Here is a 21,469-nt window from a genome sequence, read left to right as displayed (position 1 = left end):
TAATTGCAGCATTGATTCTGGTATTCTGTTGCGCCTACAGACAGGAGACACATCTTGAACCGACCATTTGATCAGGTGTTACGACTACATATATCTTGGATCTGTATCCCTCTTCATAAACAAAAGGAATTGTAGGAAGGCTTCGAGTGCTTGTCTGAAAGGAACAAAAAAAGAAAAGATGGGAGAAGCACCGCTTGCAAAGAAAAAGCACTTGCTCATTGTGATGCCTTACGACGAGCCGACAGCTGTGATACAGGACCTTCGGAAATCATTCCCGGATATCGAGGTCACCTTCTATCAGCCGCAACCTGAGCCTGGTCCTGCTGGTGATCGGACTCATGCCGGGTTTCGGGTTCCAAAAGGTTGGGATTGTTTTATTTTTATTTTTTTATCTCCTAAAATTTTCAAATCATGCTGTGTCAACTCCTGGTTGAAACTTTTGGGGAGTCTCCAAAGTGTTGCTATTAACTCGATCAATGGTGCTGATAAGATCTGCTGTGTAGAGCTTTGGGAGAAAGCAACTATCCTTGCTACAACATGGAATATACCCAACCCTAAAGATGTCCCGAGGTATGCACACACTGATTCTCGTGCCTTTCGTTGCTTGAGACCGTCTCGTTGAGAGTTATCTTTTTCTCCAGACTTGAGCTCCTTCATCTGCTCACCGCAGGCGCCGACCACATCATAGACCATCCAATTATTACGGATACCGACATTACGATCACCACGAGCTCTGGAATTCACGGCCCTCCTATGGCAGAATGGACGGTCATGAACTGGCTCGTCGCCTGGAGGAGGTACAATTTGACTTACGAGGCCCAGAAGCGACACAAGTGGACTGAGACCAGGGAATTTCTGGGATCGTTGCAAGATCATGTAGGAAAGAGAGTTGGTATCCTCGGTTATGGAAGTATAGGACGGCAAAGTAGGTCTTATTCTTTTTACCTTGGGTGATTTCTCTTTCGTCATTGACATCTATCTATACAGTTGCACGAGTCGCCGTTGCTATGGGCATGACTGTTTACGCATACACTGCCTCGCCCCGTCACACGCCCAAATCGCGTCGCGATACGGGGTACATCGTTCCCGGTACAGGAGACCCGGAGGGCACACTTCCTGTCTCCTGGCACCACGGACACAGCAAAGCGGCCCTCCACTCCTTTCTCTCCCTCGATCTGGACCACCTCGTAATCTGCCTGCCGCTCACCCCACAGACGACTCACCTCCTGGGTGCCGAGGAATACTCCATCCTCTCATCGCACTGCACGCGCCCGGGACGCAAGCCGTACCTGACCAATATCTCCCGGGGCAAGACCATCGACCAGGACGCGCTCATCGTGTCGCTCAAGTCCGGAGAACTGAGCGGGGCGGCGCTGGATGTCACGGATCCGGAGCCCCTGCCTAAGGACCATCCGCTGTGGGATGCACCCAACTTACAGCTCAGTCCGCATATCAGCTCGCTTGGTATCGAGTATATTCCGCGGTCGCTGGATGTGTTGAAGGTGAATCTTGGCCGGATGGAGAAGGGGGAGAAGTTGATAAATGTCTTTGAGAGGAGGAAGGGGTACTGATCTTTTCTCCCTTCGTTTTGAGAATGCGCGATAAGCCCTCTTCCCGGTTCCTAATGTTTGATCGCCTATCATTTGTTTAAGTATGCATAGGTATGCTCCCTAGGTACCTTGAAGGGAGTCCTCGACGATGACGTCATAGGGAAATGCGCTACCCCCGGTGTGAAGACGCCAGGGTTACGGCACGTAGTCGAGACGTGGGCCTGCGAATTTAGGTTGTTGGACATATTTGTTTTCAAATAGGCAGATTGCCCCATTGGATTATAAATTCAATTGTCTTCTGCCTTGTGGCACAATTAGGTAGATACCATTAGTCTGACATGACCATTCATCGTAGCTCTGATAAACTCAAGATGCCCACACTCATACACTTTTCACTTCATGCCATCCTTCTATGATTCAATTCAAAGAAAAAACCGACAGACCCAGCTTCAGAACGCATTGAAGCAAACCCTCGCAGTTTCCTCCACCAGCGCACCGACAACGCCCGTTCCAACGATGATCCAGGTCCACGGGTTCTTCAGCTCGCTCAGTCCGGGCCAGAAGCTGTTCTTCGTCCGGCGCCACTCCTGCAGCTGCTCGAACTTGTGCGGATCTTCGGCCCTGTAGCGCTTTTCCTGACTGGTTTCGTTCTCCTTGTCTCCGCCCACGTAGCGCAGGAAGATGTAGTTCGCCAGGGGGCCGAGAAGGGTCGCTGGGTGGAAGGGGCCGGAGGCGCAGAAGAGTGGGAAGGAGAGGTGGACGAGGGTGTCACCGAGGTAGCTGAGAATTATGAGGTCAGTATACTAGGTACATGCGAACGTACTTATAATAAAGAATCAAAGGGCTTGTCAGAGCCATAACCTACTTGGGATGCCGCACGATGCTCCAGACACCCTCCCGGCAGAGATCAGCACGCTCTTGTCTGTGAGATTCGAGCTGCACATCCGCCAGAACCTCCATCGTGAATCCCGCGCTGAACAGTCCGACGGCCAATGCGCGGAGCAGGCCCGCGGACTCGGGCCGCAGGGATACAGTTGCAGGAAGGAGCCGGAACGGAACGGTGAAGGGCAGAGTGATAATCGTCTGGAACGCAGCCTCCGGGAGGAACTGGGTGAAGAACGTCTTGTTCCAGAATCCCGGCTGCTTCTTCACCCCCTCGTATCTCGGATCGTCCTTGCCCCTGGCGATGCTCCTCGACGCGATCCGGTAGAACAGCCGCAGTCCCCACGCGGTCACGCCGCCGAGCAACATCTTCTCCGTCCAAGAAAGGGAATTCCACGCAACGTTGAAGGTGATATCGCTGTAGTACATGACGCGTCCGACAGCGCTCCACCAGGCATTGATGACCTGGGCGGACGGCCAGAGCCAGTCCTTGAGCTCAACACGACCCGTAGCTCGAGAGGCGACATATGCGGCGATGGAGAGGCCCGAGTGCAGTCCGAAGGAGGGCAGGATCGTAGATCGCAGGATGCCAACGTCGCCTGGGGTCAATGGGAAGGGGGAGCCCCCGAATGGGTTGTTCACCCCGTCCTCGACCACGGACGATATGTCTAGGACTTGCATCCTCGGTTATGTCTATGCATTGGATAGGAAGGAGCTTCAATTCCATGGTGAGGGGGGCGTCTGGGGGCGCTTTTTGAGCTGGGGGAAGGGGGACGGTTGATGTCAGGATTATGTAACGTAGACACAGGACAAGGCATGCACATACCCACCTAGGTATCGATCAGAATTGGTGTTAAAGGTTGGAAAACCGGTTTTAATAGGTCCATGGTGACTTGATTTCCCTTCTATTGGCTCGTATTGAAAGAAGTGTAGAAAGGTTGCCGAATGCAGGATGGCAGTCGAGCTGGCTGAACTGGGATAGCTGGCTAAATATATCGAGAGTCACCTTGTCTTCGGTGGCATTGCAGATCCTTAGTCAGAACAATTCAAAGGAGGTTTGAATTTCGGATTGTTGTACAAACTTCCATTTCATAGTCTTCTCTTTTATCGGCAATAAATATCCATTATGATGCGCATCTCATCGTAGTTCCAGGTTTTGAGGCTAAGAGCGTCACTGGGTCAGAAATCTAAACAGAATGGTCGCAATCGGAAATGTCCATCCCGAAAGAAGTGCAGAATTATACTTATTGTGATGGAATTCTGAATAGTTATTTGTCCCTACTTCCTCGCTGATGGGTAGATCCTCGAGGGTGGAGGTTCGACCGGGGCTGACGAGTCTAGGGCTTAGGGCCTAGGGCCAGGGCTCGGTCGCCTGGTCAGCGATTAACCCCCTGCAAATCAACTAGCTTCTACAACCCACAGTGGCACATAGGAATACAGAATTACGAAGATCGCGAGCCTTCTAGCGTAGGTATTTATAAGGGTCCAAGTTGATCTTTCATCAAGCTGGCGACGATAGACATCCTAACAACCAAAAATTAGGTACCTACCGCTTTGCTAGAGAAAGGGACCATGACGTCTATTTGCAATCAATAATGCTATACTTCTGGCTAATAAATACTTTCCCAGCCATGTGAACGGGCTTGTTCAGGGTGGGTTAAGAAAATAGACTTCCAAGAGCTGATTTTGAGTACTAGGATTCTTTCATTCTGGAAACGAGCTACTCATCCCTCACCATGCCCGCTCTTGAAACGTTTTGTACTGCGTCCAGTCGCTCTTATCGTTCTAATTGCTGAGATAAAATCCATCTCTTCTCAGGACCCGTTTGTCACTTATCATTTTCCTGCTCATCCAAGGACCACTCATTGAAAACTCGAACGATGTTACTGAATGGCTTAACACCGTTAAAAGTCGTCACGCCGCGAGGATATGCACCGGTTTGTCTCGATGCGAGGAGAGGGACTGGTCTGAAAGTGGTTGAACATCAAGGCTTGGAAAAAGAGAAACATCTTGTGCGCGAAGACGTCAGGCGGCAGTCACAGCGCGTCCAGAAAGGCCCCGAGGCTTCACCATCCAATGCGATTGGAATTGACAGCATCCAAGGATCTTCGGTGGAAGAGGGTCCAAGGTGTTTATAATGAGATGGATGCTGTATTCGTGTGATATTGTTGTAAGTCAGGAGGGTTGTATTATTTTACCCTAACTAATACGTCGAAGGATACTGTACATGGATATATGTATAAGGATGTGTCACATATGGCTTCGCTTAGGGTCTGTTACATATGACAATTTTTAATAGTACCTACCTAGGTACCTTTCCAATATAGTCGAAATCACGTCGGGATTAAAGTGCCTACTTCCTATATACTGGAATCACTGCTGTGGACGGCACCCCGTAAATCTCGGCAGCCTACTGTAGAAAGCTGTACAACTTCCTACCAACCCCACAGCACGCTATCTTTAAATCTCATTTAATATTGACACGCCCAGTCGTCCGCCCTAAAGCTGGCCCAATAAAATGCTCGCTAAAACCACCACAAAGATGGGCTTGAAACTCAGCAGTCGATTCTTTGGTTGGTTTACTGACCGAAAAATGTCATCGACGGGTTTTTGCAGCTTGAGTGCCGAGCTTATTGAACACATTGCCAGTTTCTTGGAACCTCGTGATCTCTTCTCTTTCCGTCTGGTCTGTCGGTGGTTTAACAGCGCCACCTTCAACTATTTCGGCCGCACGCGTTTTATGACCTTCAAGACAAACCTTTCCCATGAGAGTCTGCGAGAGCTCCAAGCCATCGCTGAGAATGAACAATTTCGGCCGCATATCCGAACATTGTTCATCCACGGGGTGGATGAGCTTGGGCAAGGATTCGTATGGGATCGAGATCCGTCCGGTCATCTATCAGCCCCACTGCAAGCCCCAGCGGTCCAAACGCTGCGAGATATCCTTCTGTACAAGCTGGTGAACTGCCAATTTTTTCACATCTTCTGTGCGACTATTGGGAAGACATGCTTGAGACGGAAGCCCTGTGGTCCACTGATTTTATAACAATCATTTTTGCCATTATTCGCGAGACCTGCTTGCCCATAAAGTCGTTCTGTGCCAACTATCTGAACGGAGCATCAGCAATAAGAAAGTGACTCCGAAGCGGCTGTGCTTTGAACAATGTCGAACCCCCGAGTTTCGGGACGCATGGGCCCATCTAGAAGAGCTCACTCTGGAACAGTCTCTGACATTAGATATTTTCGACTGGTCGATGGAGTTGCTCATCCGCGCGCCCCGTCTCCAGAAGCCGGCCTTGAATACCGACCATGTAACTCCTGGGGACGAACTGCTAGTCCGTCTCTCGTCTATGCAGCCGTTACCCAAATTACGGGAGCTCAGATTTTGCAAAGTACACTCTACGGAGGGAACGATCCTGAGATTGCTCCTTCAACTCCGGGAAAGCCTTCGCGCGGTGTCACTTGGGTTCTGCAACATCGAATCGGGCGGTACCTGGCGGGCAGTGCTTCATGCTTTAAGGCACGAGTGTCCAAGCGTCGAGGGCATTGATCTATTCAGACTCGTCGAGTCCCCGAGAAAGGATCGTTATGTCGCATTCCCTGCACTTTTGGAAAGCGCCATTGTTCCGGGATTAGGAGGTCAAAAATTCATTTTGACTACTCGGCACTCCCGTGGGCAGCTCAGGGTATGGGGTGTCGACTATTCGGGGCCACGAATGGATACGGCTTTGGAACTCCTGGAGAGGTCATCGGTGAATTTTTAAATTGCTCACAGTCATTTTGTGGGCTACATAACTGGAAAAGAGAGGAGATACAGAAATTTGTCGTGTTTCAAATTTAAATTGCATTGCTCAATTGGGCAGCGCCTGGACCTGTTATCTCATTATGTTACACAAGGTACAGCTCTTCGTTTCGTTGCGGCATCCAGTCGACATGGAGATAAGCAGATAGAGGAATCTTAACCTAGATAAATATGTGTTGTAGTTCTTCTCTATGCTTTGCATTAATATCAAGACATTCAGGACAAGAAACCCCTTATCACAGAACTAGAAGTCTCATCTATCGAGTATGCTATAGGATAAAGGGACGCTCGTCTGTATATTTCCTTTTTCAATGCACACAATAGGTGGGGGCCATGGGAGAGGTCATCTTCCAAGCCTATCTGTTTGGGGGCAGTTGCATGTCTGTTATTCGCATTCGAGCTGCCTTCAGGCATCCAGTCTTCCTGAAGGCAACGGGATCAGCGCATGACCTGACGTATTTGTCACCATGCTAGGAAGTTAGTCGAAATATTATATTAGGTTTTGATTTGATATGGGTTTGGGATTTCTATATTTTGAGAATTTCAAGGGTTGGCTAATGATAAGTAGCTGAGACCAAACACTGCCATCCACCTACGTTATGTCATATTTTAGTATCTAGGCACATAGTGATTCGGGTTGGGATAGTTATATCTAAATAGATACTGCTGTAGATATTACTTGCAGCGATCCTGTAGCCATGGGGTGCCGAGATGTGTGTAACGGTGACTTATGCAGATACGTACATACGACTCCCAGCCTTGCTAGGGTCGAAGAAAGCCCTTCTATCACATGCGGCAAAACTACATCCTACCTAGTTATCTATCTGAAGTATACATCAGCAAGTAACGAATAAAACAGCAGATAATCCCTCCATAACCGTCATTTATCAGGCTAGGATCGACCCAATCCGACACTTGATAGCGCCCGTCGGAAGAGAACCTTAAATCTCGGTAGATTAGCTGGGCGTCTAATACCGACGAAAGCCAAGAGAAAACAAGGAACAGGTGTTCGAGCTATGTAATCTGCAGGTTCATGTTGTCGACGTATCTCTAGTGAAGTAGTAGACTGCAGGTCTTGGTGTTGAGTCAGATTTAAGTGCGGGGTTTGCTGGTGGCCTTAGACAGGTACCTACCTACTACAGCGATGGAGGCCATATCTGAGCTCGTTGGGGTTGCGATGCCGGTAATTGAAGGAAATGGTTGATTGGATGATAGACCGGAAAAAGGACAGTTGATTAGCGATCGTATGTGATGAATTGCTGCTTCATTTATGATGTCAGTTTATGCATGCGCTCGGACATAGCATATTTTATGGATGGATGGAAGTATTTGTCAGTAATCTTCAGAATATTTGTCAACACAGTAGTTTTGGCCTGCTCTGGAATCCGATATTGCGTTTTTATTAGATTTATTAGAGACGGACGACGGACGGGTCTTCGGATGGAGGAAGTCAACCACTACTTTCTTTCTAGTTACACGTGCAAAACGGATTTTCCTAACAGACAGTCGTGTATAGAATTCAGAGCAGGATTGGGATTCAGCATAAGATGTCGAATAGAGAACAGACGTTTGGCGCCAATCGATGGCAGCACGATCCCGTCGCCATTGTGGGCATGGCATGCCGCCTGCCTGGGGGTATCAATAACCCTCGAGATCTGTGGAACCTGGTTAACGCAAAAGGTTCGACGACCACTGATATCCCCAGTGATCGATTCAACCTCAAGGGTTTCTTTTCTCCAAATCCCTCCCGCAGTGGTAGCCTTGCCATGTCCTGTGGCCATTTCATTGACCGTGATCTTCGAGACTTTGACCATCGGTTCTTTGGAATCAATAAAGAAGATGCCGACAGCATGGATCCACAGCATAAGCAGCTCGTCGAGGTTGTCTACGAGTGTCTTGAATCGGCAGGTATCCCTATGGAAAAGATCAAGGGCACCAAGACAGGTTGCTATTGTGCAATGTTTTCGTCCGATTACCACGACATGCAAATTCGCGATCCTGAATACTGTGCCAAGTATATTGGAACCGGAGATCCTAGGTGCTTCTTAGCCAATCGTATCAGCCACGTATTCGATATCCGTGGCCCCAGGTGCGTTCCTAGTCTTTCAGGTTCCTCCCAGAATCTGAATCTCACTTGGATTACAGTATTACTGTAGATACCGCCTGCTCCAGCTCAATCGTGGCCCTACATCTTGCCTGCCAGGCTCTCCATTTAGGTGATTGCGATTCAGCCGTTGTCGGTGCCACCAACCTCATTATTAACCCCGAAACGGCTATGTCCATGTCGAGGATTGGACTTCTAGCTGTTGATGGTCAATCTAGAACGTTTGACGCAGATGCCCATGGATACGCGCGTGCTGAGGGCATTAATGCAGTGTATATCAAGAGACTCAGTGATGCTTTGAAGGACGGTGACAATATACGTGCAGTCATCAGAGCTGTGGCTATTAACGGGTCAGTTCCATTCCAGTATATAATAACTGCATAGTAACAGTTGATGGTTGGAGCACTAACCAAATTGAAAGTGATGGCGGGAGGTCTCCAATGATGGTTCCTTCTGCGCACGCCCAAGCAGAAGTGATAACGCACGCTTACGCCCAGGCTGGTATTAAGGACTTGAACCAGACGAGCTATTTCGAATGCCATGGTACAGGAACTTTTATCGGTGACCTCATGGAAGTTCTAGCTGTTGCCAAGATGTTCGCCCCAACAAGGGATGCTCGAGATCCTCTGTGCCTTGGTTCGGTACGTGTATTAGCGAAATCTTTGAATGTAAGCGGAGCTGAATGCACTAATGTATCCTGATAATGACAGATAAAACCAAATATCGGGCACTCAGAAGCCGCTAGTGGACTATCAAGTCTTATCAAGGTGGTTCAAGCGCTGGAAAAGGGGGAAATGCCTCCGAATACAAACTTCGAGAAGCCAAATCCGAAGAGTTCGTCTTCACGAGTCCTTACCTGATTCGATAGAAATTCACTGACGACTCTCAAAAACCGCAGTCGATCTTGATGCTTGGAAGTTGCGTGTACTCACCAGTGGGGCAGTCCCTTTTCCAGTCAAGTCTGTCCGGCGAGCAAGCATCAACTCCTTCGGAATCGGTGGTGCCAACGCACACGTGATTGTCGATGCCTTTCAACCTGACCCCAGGTTAAGGGACCTCGACTATCACTGTTTTCAAGACGTGACCACTCAGAAGAATACGAAAAAGCGGCCTTACGTCGTATTGATAACGGGTGCATCAAAGCAGTCGCTCCAGTCAAATATCTCTAATCTGCTGCAATTCCTTTGCCAGGATGACACCAGCGTGGATCGTCTGGCTGCAGTTGCTCAAACACTGAACACACGAAGAAGCTTACTACAGTACAGGTCTTTTCACGTGGCTTACGATATAGACGATTTGATCACTGTATTGGAAAAATGCGATTATACGCTTATTGGATCTCCAAGCAAAGAAAATCCCCATTTATTCTTTGTTTTTACCGGACAAGGAGCCCAATGGTCTAAGATGGGCCAGGTGTTGATGGATGCCTTTCCGGTTGATAGAAAGACTCTTGAAGAGCTTGATCTAGCTGTCAGGAAACTCCAAACTGGGGAGTCAAACTGGTAATTGCTGGGTAAGAGACATAATGATTCCTTGGTACAGGACATGGACTGACTTCAATTCTAGATATTATTCGCACTGGTCTTTCTTCTAAGCAGCTTGGTTCACCGGAAATAGTACAGCCATTATGTACCGCAATTCAGATAGCGTTGGTCGACCTTATGGCAAGCTGGAAAGTCAAGCCAGAAGCTGTTTTAGGGCATTCTTCCGGCGAGATTGCCGCTGCTTATGCCTGTGGTGCCCTATGCGCGCAGGAAGCGATCATCGTTGCATATTACCGTGGCCTGGTACTTGAAGATGCCCCTCCAGGGTCGATGCTAACAGTTAACCTGTCAGGATTCTCCAGGGAAATTCTAGATGCAGTTTTGGAGTATAACATTGAAATTGCATGCTTCAACAGTCCTCGGAATGTGACAGTAGCAGGAACGTCTGGAGCAATCGAAGCTTACTCGGCTAGATTGAGTGAGCGAGGTGTCACTCATAAAGCTCTTCTCGTCACTCGAGCGTATCATACTAATGCCATGATGGATGCAGCCGCTGCGTATCAAAATATGTTAAATGGTGTTATCCATCCGAAAAAGACTCGAATTCCTATGTACTCTTCACTCCTCGGACGAAGAGTTGAAGGAACAGAGCTTACAGAGGAATATTGGAGTGATCATATGATGAAACCTGTCCTCTTCCTCCAGGCCGCTCGCCAAGCTCTTGATTCTGAGAGAAACTGCGGCGTGTTTGTCGAAGTGGGACCTCACCGTTTGCTCTCCCGCTCTGTTGTCGAGATCCAAAGTGAAACTGGCGAGTCCCATGTTCGCCCATGCCTATCAACAATGATTCGAGATACCAATACAGCTGAAAACATGATGAAGCTCGCTGGTGATCTGGCACTGAATGGCGCTAATCTTGATCCACAGGAGGTCAATGGTGGCCGCTCAGGGCCTGCTAATGAGGCCGTTTCTCGTGATATCTTGACTAGACTCCCTTCCTATGCATGGGACTATTCCTCTAAGTCTTGGACAGAATCTCGCCCAAGCAGAGAATGACGCTTTCGCCAAGAGCCACGGCACGAGCTGCTGGGAAGCCGCGTTCCTGGAGGCAATCCCATAGTGCCTAGTTGGCGGAACATTATCAAACAAAAGGAGGTCAAGTGGCTTTTCGACCATCAGGTATGACTCCGGGCTCTTTCTCAAGCGAACATTGCTCATTTCAACTAGATCAACGATGTTACCACGCTGCCGATCTCGTCTTTCGTGGCAATGGTTATTGAGGCCATTACACAGGCGGTAGAACGGGAACAAATTGATTGGGTTTCGGGCCATTTCACGATTGAAGATTTCATGCTGTTGAAGCCTATTCCTTTCTCTGGTAAAGGTTCTGTTGAATTGATGCTCACGCTAAAGCCTGCTGTTGAGCAGCCGGAACCGACAACGAAATTGTTTGATTTCACCATTGTTTCTATGACAGAAGGCTCTGCCACGACGAATTGCCACGGACGAGCCACTTTTAACTCTGGTTTGTATGAGACGGATTTCCTCCGATTCAGGCTAACCCTTGTTTCTAGTGCGTGGCTTTGGAACATGGGAAAATCGACAGTATCCAAGTGGCCTGGATATTGAAGTATCCCCAGAACGGATATACAAAACTCTCTCTCGAGCGGGTTACAAATACGGAGATAGCTTTCGCCTTTTCTTAGAAGTGAAAAGTCGGCCAGGGACATTCGCTTGCGCTGCAAAAATCAATTTCGGGCCCAAAACCAGAAATACACAGACAGGAGAACGTTATTTAATCCATCCGACAATGCTGGAGGCGATCTTCCAGACGATTACCACGGCAGCATGTTCGGGATATTGTCAAAACCTTAACACAGCTTCCTTCTTTCCTTCCAGAATCGCAGCGCTTGAATTAAGTCCAATGGTTCGGAAGGCCTCTGAAATACACTCCATTACACAGACAAATTCTCCCGGGTTTGGTCGTTTGATAGCGGAAATTGATTGTTTTGACAAGGATGGAAATCATCTGCTCACAATCGATGGCCTTGAAACACAGCAATCAAGTTCTGGGGCGGGATCCCATCTGGCCATGAGTACCGATACAAATTCATGGCTTCGACTTGTTTGGAAACCCGATATAAATGCCCTTGTTAAAACAGCAGGCATGTCGAACTTGATTCCTAAATGCAAAGCGACGCTCGAACAGATCAGGAGCGTCGAAAAGATTGTTGGATACCTCAGCGAAGAAATTGTTCAGAGAGGCCTCCATTTAGATGACCAGTCACCCCCTCATTTTCATCTTTACAGCGCTTGGCTCCAACACCAGGCTGAACGCTACCGAAATGAAATCCTTATATGCAGCGATATGGATGAGACAACTTCAGTGGCCGATAGTGGCATAGGGTTTGCTGTTCAAGTGCCAGAAGACATAGCAGAATTTCCGGATATCAGACTTGCTTTGAAGATCGCGTCAGAGGTCCAGAACATCTTTGCGCGAGAAAAGGATGCTCTCGCCATCATGATGGAAGATGAGCTTCTAAGCAGAACTTACGAGGAAGGTCTATTGACAGACGGTGTCAATGACAAAGTCCTATTCCTGGCGCAACTTCTTTCCCACCAGAATTCGAGTATGAAGATCTTGGAGATCGGGGCGGGAACCGGCGGCACGACTCTGCCTGTGTTGCGTGGACTAACTGCAGTGGACGGCAAAAAGATGTACCAGTCGTATACCTTCACAGACATATCTGCTGGGTTTTTCGAAAAGGCCAAACAGAAGTTGCACACCTGGGAGGATGTTAAATACAGTGTCCTCAATATTGAAAATGATCCTGCTGAGCAAGGGCTTTCTGAGAAATACGACCTAGTCGTGGCTGCGAATGTACGTATGGTCCCTTGTTGGAATGATACAAGCTGACAGCATGCAGGTCCTCCATGCAACTTCAGACATGAATAACACAATGAGGAACGTACGAAGTCTATTAAAGGATGATGGTGTGCTTCTGATGGTGGAGCTTTCTGGAGGTAAGCATCAGAAGATAATATTAAAGATCGAGGTTTTGACTAGAGCAGATCTGTCAGCACCAGGTTTCCTCATGGTAAGATACATGAAAATCAGCCCTTGTCAATGACCTTCTTTCATTACAATACCGTCTATCATGTTTACAGTGAGTCTGACTTTCTATCAGGGTCTTCTGCCTGGATGGTGGCTTAGGTCCCAGCAGCCAACCCGGTCTGGTCCTGGCCTGGATACTCAGGAGTGGAGCGAACTACTGCTTGCGACCGGCTTCTCAAGCCCTGATCTTATCCCCAACATCCGGCAAGATGCCACAGAAGATGCAGCATATACATCTGTTATGATGGCTCGAGCTGTACCTCAGACACCTCTTAGTAACGGGCTTATCTCGGATCTATGTGTCCATTTGACGACGCGTGATATATCTTCTCCGATGTACGGCTCCTTAGTGCACAATCTGACCGAGAAGGGAGTATATGTGAAGTCCAGCGCTCTTTCTGCTGTGTGTGACCAGGCAACAACCGACAAGTGGCTGGTAATACTAGATGCTGAAAATGACACGATGCTATCATCTCTTCAGCCAGGAGAGATGGAGAGATTGAAGATGTCACTAAGCAAGCCAGCTCAGATCCTCTGGATCACATTCAAAGCCCAGTTACAGCCGGATAACCCCCTAGGTGGTTTGGTTGCTGGGTTTGCACGCTCCTTGCGCAGCGAGAACGATCAGTTGCGGCTATTTACGCTAGATTTCAGCTCGTCCAATAGCAAGTTAATTGCGGAAACTGTTTATTCCCTGATTGAACGACTGCAGCATTCTCGCAAAGCCGGCGCCCCACTGGAATTCCAATTTGCAGAGAAGGATGGCCAGCTTTATACCTGCAGGATTGAAGTGGATACTCAACTGGAGTCAGCCTATAACTGTGCTCGCCCAGTTCAGGTACCAATTTTCGACCTAGCTAGGAAGCCATACGTGTTGTCTATCCGAGACCCAGGACAGCTAAATACCCTAGTCTTCGTGGAAGAAGATCAGCCAAAAGACGAACTACCCAGTGACGACCTAGTTATCGAGGTGAAGACTGTTGGTTTGAGCAAACAAGTAAGTCTGAGACACTACTTCAGAATCAGATGCTTATCTCTCCGTAGGATGGCCTTGTTTCCCAGGGCCTCAAAGCAGGTCGAGAGTTCGGAGGCGAGTGTGCCGGTGTCGTTCGTCGATGTGATATCACCAGCAAATTTAAGCCGGGAGATCGCGTTCTGGCACTGGGTAATGGTACATTTCGGACAATATACCAAACACCCTCAATTTGCTGCAAAAGGATACCTGACTGGCTTTCTTTTGAAGTGAGTACATATCTAAATACCTAGCTGCAAGGAAGTTTCCTAACTGTGAGTTGTGCTCTGTTTAGCAAGCTGCTGCAATGCCCATTAGCTTTGTCACAGCTTGGTATTCTTTGGTTGAAGTGGCGGGCATATTGAAGGATGAGGTAAGAATACTCCTGTGTTTCTATGGCTGAATAGCGTGGTAAGCTGACTATACAGCGTGTTCTGATCGTCAACGGAGCCTCAGACGTGGGCATTGCAGCAATTCAAGTTGCAAAGCTCTATATGGGAAATGCAAGTCACCGTAGTCTAGCTTTCGTTCTGTTGGATCACAGCTGACTGCAGCAGGTATTCACGATTGTCATAAATGCGGAAGAGAAGGCCATTGTCGAGGGATACGGCGTGTCCCCGTCAAAGATATTTGTCATCGAGAACCTGGAAACCAACCGACGGACAGAGTTCCCAAAGTCAGACATGTTCGACATCGTACTCAACTCTGAACCTTATCAATGTCGGTCGTTGAGCAGAGCGTTGGCTTTTAGAGGACGCTATCTCGAGATCAGACGTGGAAAGACAAATGATATTGCAAAAGAATGCGCACCTCAGCCCAACACGACTATGGCCATCATCGACGTTGAGCAGTTATTGCAGGAGAATAAGCCATATGTTGGAAGGTACGACGTATATACAAACATGCGGCTAGGAGCAAGTCACTAACTTTGTACACTTGAAAAAGGATATTGGATCGGGTCATGGAGCATGTAGAGAGAAAGGAACTGCATCCAGTCTCCTCAATAATTTGCAATGGTGTTGACAAGGTCGAGGAGACTTTCTCGTCCATTCTAAACGACCACCGAAAACACGTAGCTACCATCTATGAGGAGGACCAAGTGACACATGTTAAGGTCAGTTCCTCTGTCCCAACTAAAAACTGCAAATGCTAACTATTCAAAGGTCCAGCGCAACAGACTTACCTTTCACAAAGAAGGGACCTACCTGATAGTCGGCGGACTCGGAGGGCTTGGACAGTCGATTGCAATATGGATGGCCAGTCGCGGAGCTGGACATCTAGTCCTGATGACCCGTTCCGCGTTCCGTGCTGATAAAGCTGGAAACCTTATACGCCACCTGCGTGCTTATGGCTGTGAATGCAGCATTAGAGTCGGGGACGTCTCGGAGCCTGAGGACGTCAGTCGAGCTATAAGTGCCGCAAAATATCCCATTCGCGGTGTTGTGCAAGCAGCTCTCGCTCTTAGTGTAAGCTACCACGTTCCAAACCGCATAAGATATTCTAGTGCTTGAAAATTCAACCGACTAACTGATTTTTCCAGGATAAAACATTCCAAACCATGACCCTCACCGACTTCAACACGGTCCTCGACCCAAAAGTCAAAGGCACCCTCAATCTCCACCACGCCCTACAAGACGAAGATCTGAACTTCTTCGTCATCCTCGGTTCGGGATGTGGCATCGTCGGTAACCCAGGCCAATCAAACTACTCCGCAGCCAGCACCTTCCTCGATTCCTTCGCACGGTATCGTCGAAGCCTCGGTCTACCTGCGTGCACGATCGATCTCGGCTCCGTCGAAGATATCGGGTACGTCAGTGAGAATCCGAAGATCGCGGCTAATCTGTCTGCGGTGGGGATTCATCCGCTTACGGAGCGGGACTTTTTGGATATCATGGAAGCTGCTATACTGGCGGAGCCGGTGGGTGAGGATATTCGGTGCTTCGATCCCTATGCCGATGGTCAGATCATCCGGGCCTTCAGCACGAATATAAAACAAAACTCGAGATGGGCTGGAGATTCGAAATTCACCCGATTATTTGCCCGGGAGGAAAATAACAGCAAATCCGCAGGATCGGGTACAGGTACTCCTGCTAGCGCTGATGGCAACAGAGACGCTGAACTACATGCCGCCTTGAACTCCATAGCCTCAGATCCTGCAACACTCAATTCCTCTGCCCTCCATGGTCTCGTCTCTAAAGCACTTGCCAGAAAGCTTGCCAGCGTTCTGTCCATCTCACCCAACGAAATCAGCCTCTCTCAATCGCCTGCCAGGTACGGCATGGATTCACTGATTGCGATTGAGTTGAGATCGTGGGCGAGGGCCGTGCTGGGTGTGGAGTTGCAGGTGATGGAGTTGCTGAATGTGGATAGCATTGGTGAGGTTGTGGAGAAGGTGGTTGAGCGCGTGAAGCTCGCAAGACAGGCGGCGAAGTGAGAACAAGACATAATGTCCAGTGGAAAAGAAGATATTTAACTACCTAAGTACTTGTATTGTCATATATAAACGGCATAAAATGACGTCACATAAGAAATGAAATGAGATGAATAACCTGATTTCTTGAAATGGTCCACTTTTGTTATGCCGAAGAAGGACACTGAACTGTGCATGACCAATTAGCTAGACATCGTTAAGTAATATACCCTCGAAGGCATTATTATATATTATTAACGACCGTATTTCGTGACACTCGAACCATTACGACGGCCTCTCATCGATCTCGATAATAATCGCGACGGCCAAGGCGAACATCGTCACGACAACCTGCAAACCAATCAGCAACACAGAACGTAGTAAGCTTAATAATAATAATAATGTCCATGGTCGATCAAGTAAATGGAGAACTCACCCCCGTCGTCAACAACCCGATACAATTTACCTCCCACCCGCCCGCGTACACCTTCCCCAGCGCCATCGCGCTCTGCTGCTTCCAGAACCGATGCGCGCCCATCCCCGCGACCAGGATGGCGGTGCAGTGGCAGGTGACGGAGAGGGGGATGCCGACGCGGTAGAAGCCGAACCGCGGGGACGGGTTGGCCATGAGGCGCTGGAGGTGGAAGAGTTGGGCGATCAGGACGCCCTGCATGGAGAAGGCGAGGGAGGTGCGGATGTAGGCGAGGAAGGTTCTTTCTAGAGCTGTTGGGGTTTGTGTTGTGTTATTAGTTTGGGTTGTCTTTGTCTTTTTTTTTTCTTTGAGGAGTGTGAAGATGAAATTGATCTTTTTCGTGGGGGTTGGTGGTCTTATTCGAGAGAGAAGCATCAGAAGCGTAGGTAGGATAGAAAGATGGGGACCAGGGACAAAAGAAGAGAGAGAACAGAGGAATAGACCATGGGTAGATACAATTTGTAACTAGCTAGTCTTTCTCTTTCCCCATAAATCAGAAAAAGTAATTGGATTACAATAAGTCCAGCTTGGAAACGATGTTAAAAAAAAAGAAGGCACATCTACTCCGCAAATTCCAACGGAAGAACTCCAAGAACAACACGACTGGATTAAAAACAAAGAACTCACCAAAATGATCCCGATTACTCTTCTGCGGCACCGTCAGCACGACATTCCTGGTCCAGAACTTCCGAATGGCCCGAAACGGCCCTCTGTCCTGGCGGAGACTGCTGCTCTGCCGAGTCCGCTGGCTGGTCCTCGATGTCGTGATGTGCAGCTCGCCCGTCGACACCGATCCGCTGGAGAAACTGTCGTTGTCGTCGCCATGGCGATAGCGATAGCGATAACTGAGATCATCTAGTTCTGTGGCCTCCCGCTGGGAGTGTCTGCTACTGTTATAATCGGTATCGTTATAGTTATCATCGTCGGGGGTTTGTGATCTGGTGCTGGTGCTGGCTTTGGAGAGCGCAGGCGTAGGCGTGAGCTTCGGCTGCGCGTCACTGGCTGATGCCATTGCTCACATGTCCAAGGCCAGAGATGGGCCTTGACGACATCCCGGGGTTCCTAACTACCTAGGCAGGAAAAGTAAACCCGACGGTGACGATGGAGACATGGAATTGAATTGATCTTGAACAGAGAGTGTCGCGGTGAGAGATTGAGCGGATATCTTATCGGGGACCAGCCATTCCGCCTCGTCTCGCCCCTGGAAGAGATGATTCGCCCAGACCAAACCGACACGGGCCTATCCGCGGCCTTTGGTCGCCGACTATGCATACGCAGTAGACATCCATCGCGGGATTCCTCGGGGAATAATGCATCGAATTGATGGAAGGTTTTCATAGATCTAGAAAATTACTTAAGACAGATTAAGATCTACAAGGTAGAAAATGTAACCATCGCGCCAACCAATCGCCAAGCACCAACCCCGGATCAGCGATCGGCGTCCGCGCCAAGACTGTCATATATCCACTGTGATCCACAGGCCTGACCTCGTACGCGTACGCAGTACGACATTGAGAACGTAGCACTTATCGCGACTCTAAACTTATCTTTATTCTATATTTGTCTAGACTGAAAATGGGGATGATGCTGGCAATTCTACACTATGCATTATAGTTCGTTGGTGTAAGGCAGCGAGGAAGATCGGCCTATAAATAGAAATAGCCATATATATATAAAGCCCAAATTGATAGTTTCATACTCGTAATTCGGGTTTTTCATTCCTTAAGGATCGTAGTCCGAGATAGAAGCATGACTAAAAAACTGAGATGCGCACGAAGCGCATCGTCTGCGCCAGACAGGGCATTGCAGCACCATCTCACTTCCTAGTTATATTCCCATAGAGAAATCATGGAGATTGAAGACAGTTATCTATAAACGGGCATCAAATTTGTACTTACGACTCCAGTAGACCATAGCAAGTGCTGCCCCTGTTAGTTGACAGAAACAAGCTGGACTCCGCAAGTCTTGAGACCAGACATGCGTGTAGCAAGGTCAGTATATCCAGAAGCGCAAAATAATCAAAAGAATACACAGCATTGGATATTCTCGTGCACGCATGCCTCACTTGGCAAGCAATAAAAAACAAACCTCAGATTGAACGAGATCGAACGACAAAAAGTTCACACAGAAGGGCGTCGAGTCTGCCGTCCTGTGCTATGAAAACCCCCGGCGGGATATCGTCGGTTTCGATCTCGCGCCTTCCTGGGTAGCGCAGCGCCTAGCAGCCGAACACTGTTTGTCCCGACTACGCTAACCTGGAGGGTCGATGATATTACGCGGATTTGGCAAATATAAACTCTCTCCGGGTCATCTGGCCTGGCTTGCCTGAGGCAGTGCGAGGCCGTGGTATCACATGTCTGGCGGGAGGGTGAGGGTCACACTGGACAGCATGCCCCCCGTCCCGCGATCACACTGCAAGCATGACACCATCCACCTGTCCAGTGCTGACTCCAGCAGCAACGAGAGCGCTTGCTTCTCAGAGCAGAGCAGCTCCAGAGCACCTGTCAGATCATGGCTTGTGAGTAGCACACAATCTGATATTGGAAAGTGACAGTGAGCACGGCACGCAGGTTCTGCCTCCATATAACAGAGACCCTGTTCCCTTTTCTCTTGAAGATAGGTAAGCAAACGAAGCAATCAAATGTTGAATAGTGCCTTATCAGCTTCTGCCTTTGACTGACAAAAGTGATATGGGAGAACGCATTCCCCAGTGGACGACTTGGCTCAAGGGGCCCCATAGGATCAAACATCGGCGGATCTGCGAAAACTTCGAACATAGATGAATACACAGCGTAATATCATCAAGTCAGGGTATAAAAAGAGCATAATGGGCATAGAATCAATGCCAGCTGACAGCAGGAAACCGCATTTTGGCATCCGAGACACAGCTTGCAAAGGGGAGAAGACGACTATCGCACAACACAGATATCATCCCTAAGATTGCCAGCCTCGACAGGATAAGCTGAAGACGATAATCCAATGATGTGAAAGGGCATTCATATCCAGCGTGTTAATCAACAAACTGAGAAGTGACGTTGACTCCGAAATCGGCGGCATTGAGGGGTTCGAGCTGCCGTCTTGCATAGGAAAACCCGAGATAAAACGGCAGCGCGTGCCAGGGAACGACATCTTCCTTCTTTCGATATCGAAAGGAAGGCTTGCGATGTCTTTTGCATGGCACCAAGCCGCATATCACTTTTGTTGAAGTTTCTTTTCTGTCCCTGACGTTCAGATAGACTCCACTACGGTGGGCTTCACGGCCATCTCCCGCCGAACAACGTGCCAAGACCAGACAGATCCCCCGGTCCCTGTTCCCCACATCTTCTTAACGATGGCAGACAGCCAGCCGCCAAAAGACCGCTGGTCTTCTCAGGTATTGCCCAGAAAGACATCAGCAGCAGTTCCGGCTGCTCTTTGCTGCTGGCAGGCTCAATGGCTCATTCACCCGCCAGGCATACTCTGCGTCGGCATCATTCGTGCCGCAGCTGACCAAGACCCTACTGCGGTACCTGGATCCTCAACCCACAGACAGGGTGCTCGACGTCGGCTGCGGCGATGGCAAGTTCACGGAGAATTTCCTCCCCAGCGTGGGGTTTGTGCTGGGCGTCGATTCGTCCCCTTCGATGATAGAGTCCGCGAAGAAGGATTACAGTGGACCCAAGACGGAGTTCCGCGTCGTGGATTGCCGGTACTTGGAACAGGAGACGTCCATTGTCAATGGCACGTGGGATAAGGTGTACGTTTTTCGAAACTTCCTTTGTGTAACATACTTTTGTGGGGACATGACTGACGGCTTTGGGACCTATATACAGAGTCTCGAACGCAGCCCTGCACTGGATCCTGCGCGATGCATCTACGAGAATATCGACCCTCCGCGCTATACACACCGCTCTCAAACCCGGTGGTGCCTTCGTCTTCGAGATGGGCGGCCACGGAAACGTTGCAGAAATCACGGCAGCGATTCTGGGAGTTCTGGTCCACCACGGGGTCCCCATCGAGAAGGCCCGGGAATCGGTCCCCTGGTTCTTCCCGTCCGAGAGCTGGATGAGAGAAGCACTCGAGAACCTCGGATTCCAAGTCGAGAAGCTGGAGATCGAGTATCGTCCGACCAAGGCGACAACGGGACCGGACGGTGGGATCGAAGGCTGGATCAGGTTGATGGGCGCGCAGATGCTTGAGACCCTTCCTGAAAATGAGAGGGACGGCGCTGTCAAGGAGGCTTGCGATATCCTCGAGACTATCCTCACGAGGCATGAGGATGGGAGTAAATGGTTGGGATATGTCCGGCTCAGGGGCGTTGCAAGGAAGAGCTGATACTGGTAGGCAGGTTCTGGAGCTTTTGCTTACTTGGCACAGGTAGACTACGATTTGTGGTATACTGCTTATTAGGCGAGTGTTGTCGTAGTTTCGGAAGATGCTGTACAAGCGCATCTAACGTTTATATATGAATATATAAATACACTATGTCTTCTGTATAATGCTAACTGGTCTAAACACCTGACAGCACTCTTTCCCACCTGGAACTGGAGTGAAATAGACCCTTCAGCACAAGACAGCATATCCGCCCCTCATAGGATTGACAGATATCAGAAATTTTAGAAGCAGATGCTAAGGTATTCCAATAGTAAACATTTTATC

At 48.9% G+C, this 21,469-nt stretch overlaps 6 protein-coding genes across 6 annotated transcripts; 4 read left to right on the top strand and 2 right to left on the bottom strand.

Moving 5' to 3' along the window:
- Positions 1 to 178: 178 nt before the first annotated feature.
- On the top strand, positions 179 to 1,571 carry VTN00DRAFT_5317 (uncharacterized protein; the record flags this gene model as incomplete). The annotated part of the gene is made up of 4 exons (XM_069431835.1): positions 179 to 362; positions 504 to 570; positions 642 to 925; positions 988 to 1,571. 4 exons carry the CDS (start codon positions 179 to 181, stop codon positions 1,569 to 1,571), a joined length of 1,119 nt encoding a protein of 372 aa, XP_069287754.1.
- A 428-nt stretch (positions 1,572 to 1,999) lies between these two features.
- VTN00DRAFT_5316 (uncharacterized protein) lies at positions 2,000 to 3,113 on the bottom strand (the record flags this gene model as incomplete). The annotated part of the gene is made up of 2 exons (XM_069431834.1): positions 2,000 to 2,330; positions 2,416 to 3,113. The coding sequence occupies 2 exons, from the start codon at positions 3,111 to 3,113 to the stop codon at positions 2,000 to 2,002; spliced, it is 1,029 nt and encodes a 342-aa protein (XP_069287753.1).
- Positions 3,114 to 5,025: 1,912 nt separating this feature from the next.
- Positions 5,026 to 6,196, top strand: VTN00DRAFT_5315 (uncharacterized protein; the record flags this gene model as incomplete). Its single annotated transcript, XM_069431833.1, has 2 exons — positions 5,026 to 5,301; positions 5,657 to 6,196. 2 exons carry the CDS (start codon positions 5,026 to 5,028, stop codon positions 6,194 to 6,196), a joined length of 816 nt encoding a protein of 271 aa, XP_069287752.1.
- A 1,585-nt stretch (positions 6,197 to 7,781) lies between these two features.
- Positions 7,782 to 16,383, top strand: VTN00DRAFT_5314 (uncharacterized protein; the record flags this gene model as incomplete). Its single annotated transcript, XM_069431832.1, has 19 exons — positions 7,782 to 8,323; positions 8,380 to 8,645; positions 8,723 to 8,979; positions 9,049 to 9,172; positions 9,237 to 9,470; positions 9,905 to 10,788; positions 10,856 to 10,930; positions 11,050 to 11,347; positions 12,018 to 12,703; positions 12,750 to 12,846; positions 12,910 to 12,920; positions 13,011 to 13,934; positions 13,982 to 14,108; positions 14,249 to 14,322; positions 14,378 to 14,452; positions 14,507 to 14,832; positions 14,895 to 15,063; positions 15,119 to 15,415; positions 15,490 to 16,383. 19 exons carry the CDS (start codon positions 7,782 to 7,784, stop codon positions 16,381 to 16,383), a joined length of 6,360 nt encoding a protein of 2,119 aa, XP_069287751.1.
- A 261-nt stretch (positions 16,384 to 16,644) lies between these two features.
- VTN00DRAFT_5313 (uncharacterized protein) lies at positions 16,645 to 17,843 on the bottom strand (the record flags this gene model as incomplete). The annotated part of the gene is made up of 3 exons (XM_069431831.1): positions 16,645 to 16,710; positions 16,796 to 17,082; positions 17,459 to 17,843. 3 exons carry the CDS (start codon positions 17,841 to 17,843, stop codon positions 16,645 to 16,647), a joined length of 738 nt encoding a protein of 245 aa, XP_069287750.1.
- Positions 17,844 to 20,162: 2,319 nt separating this feature from the next.
- VTN00DRAFT_5312 (uncharacterized protein) lies at positions 20,163 to 21,145 on the top strand (the record flags this gene model as incomplete). The annotated part of the gene is made up of 3 exons (XM_069431830.1): positions 20,163 to 20,204; positions 20,284 to 20,567; positions 20,644 to 21,145. The coding sequence occupies 3 exons, from the start codon at positions 20,163 to 20,165 to the stop codon at positions 21,143 to 21,145; spliced, it is 828 nt and encodes a 275-aa protein (XP_069287749.1).
- Positions 21,146 to 21,469: the final 324 nt, after the last annotated feature.

The sequence above is a fragment of the Thermoascus crustaceus genome, assembly GCF_041956765.1.
Source record: "Thermoascus crustaceus strain CBS 181.67 unplaced genomic scaffold VTN00scaffold_3, whole genome shotgun sequence".
NCBI classification, from domain to species: domain Eukaryota; kingdom Fungi; phylum Ascomycota; class Eurotiomycetes; order Eurotiales; family Thermoascaceae; genus Thermoascus; species Thermoascus crustaceus.
This window is presented reverse-complemented; position numbering and strand designations above follow the sequence as displayed.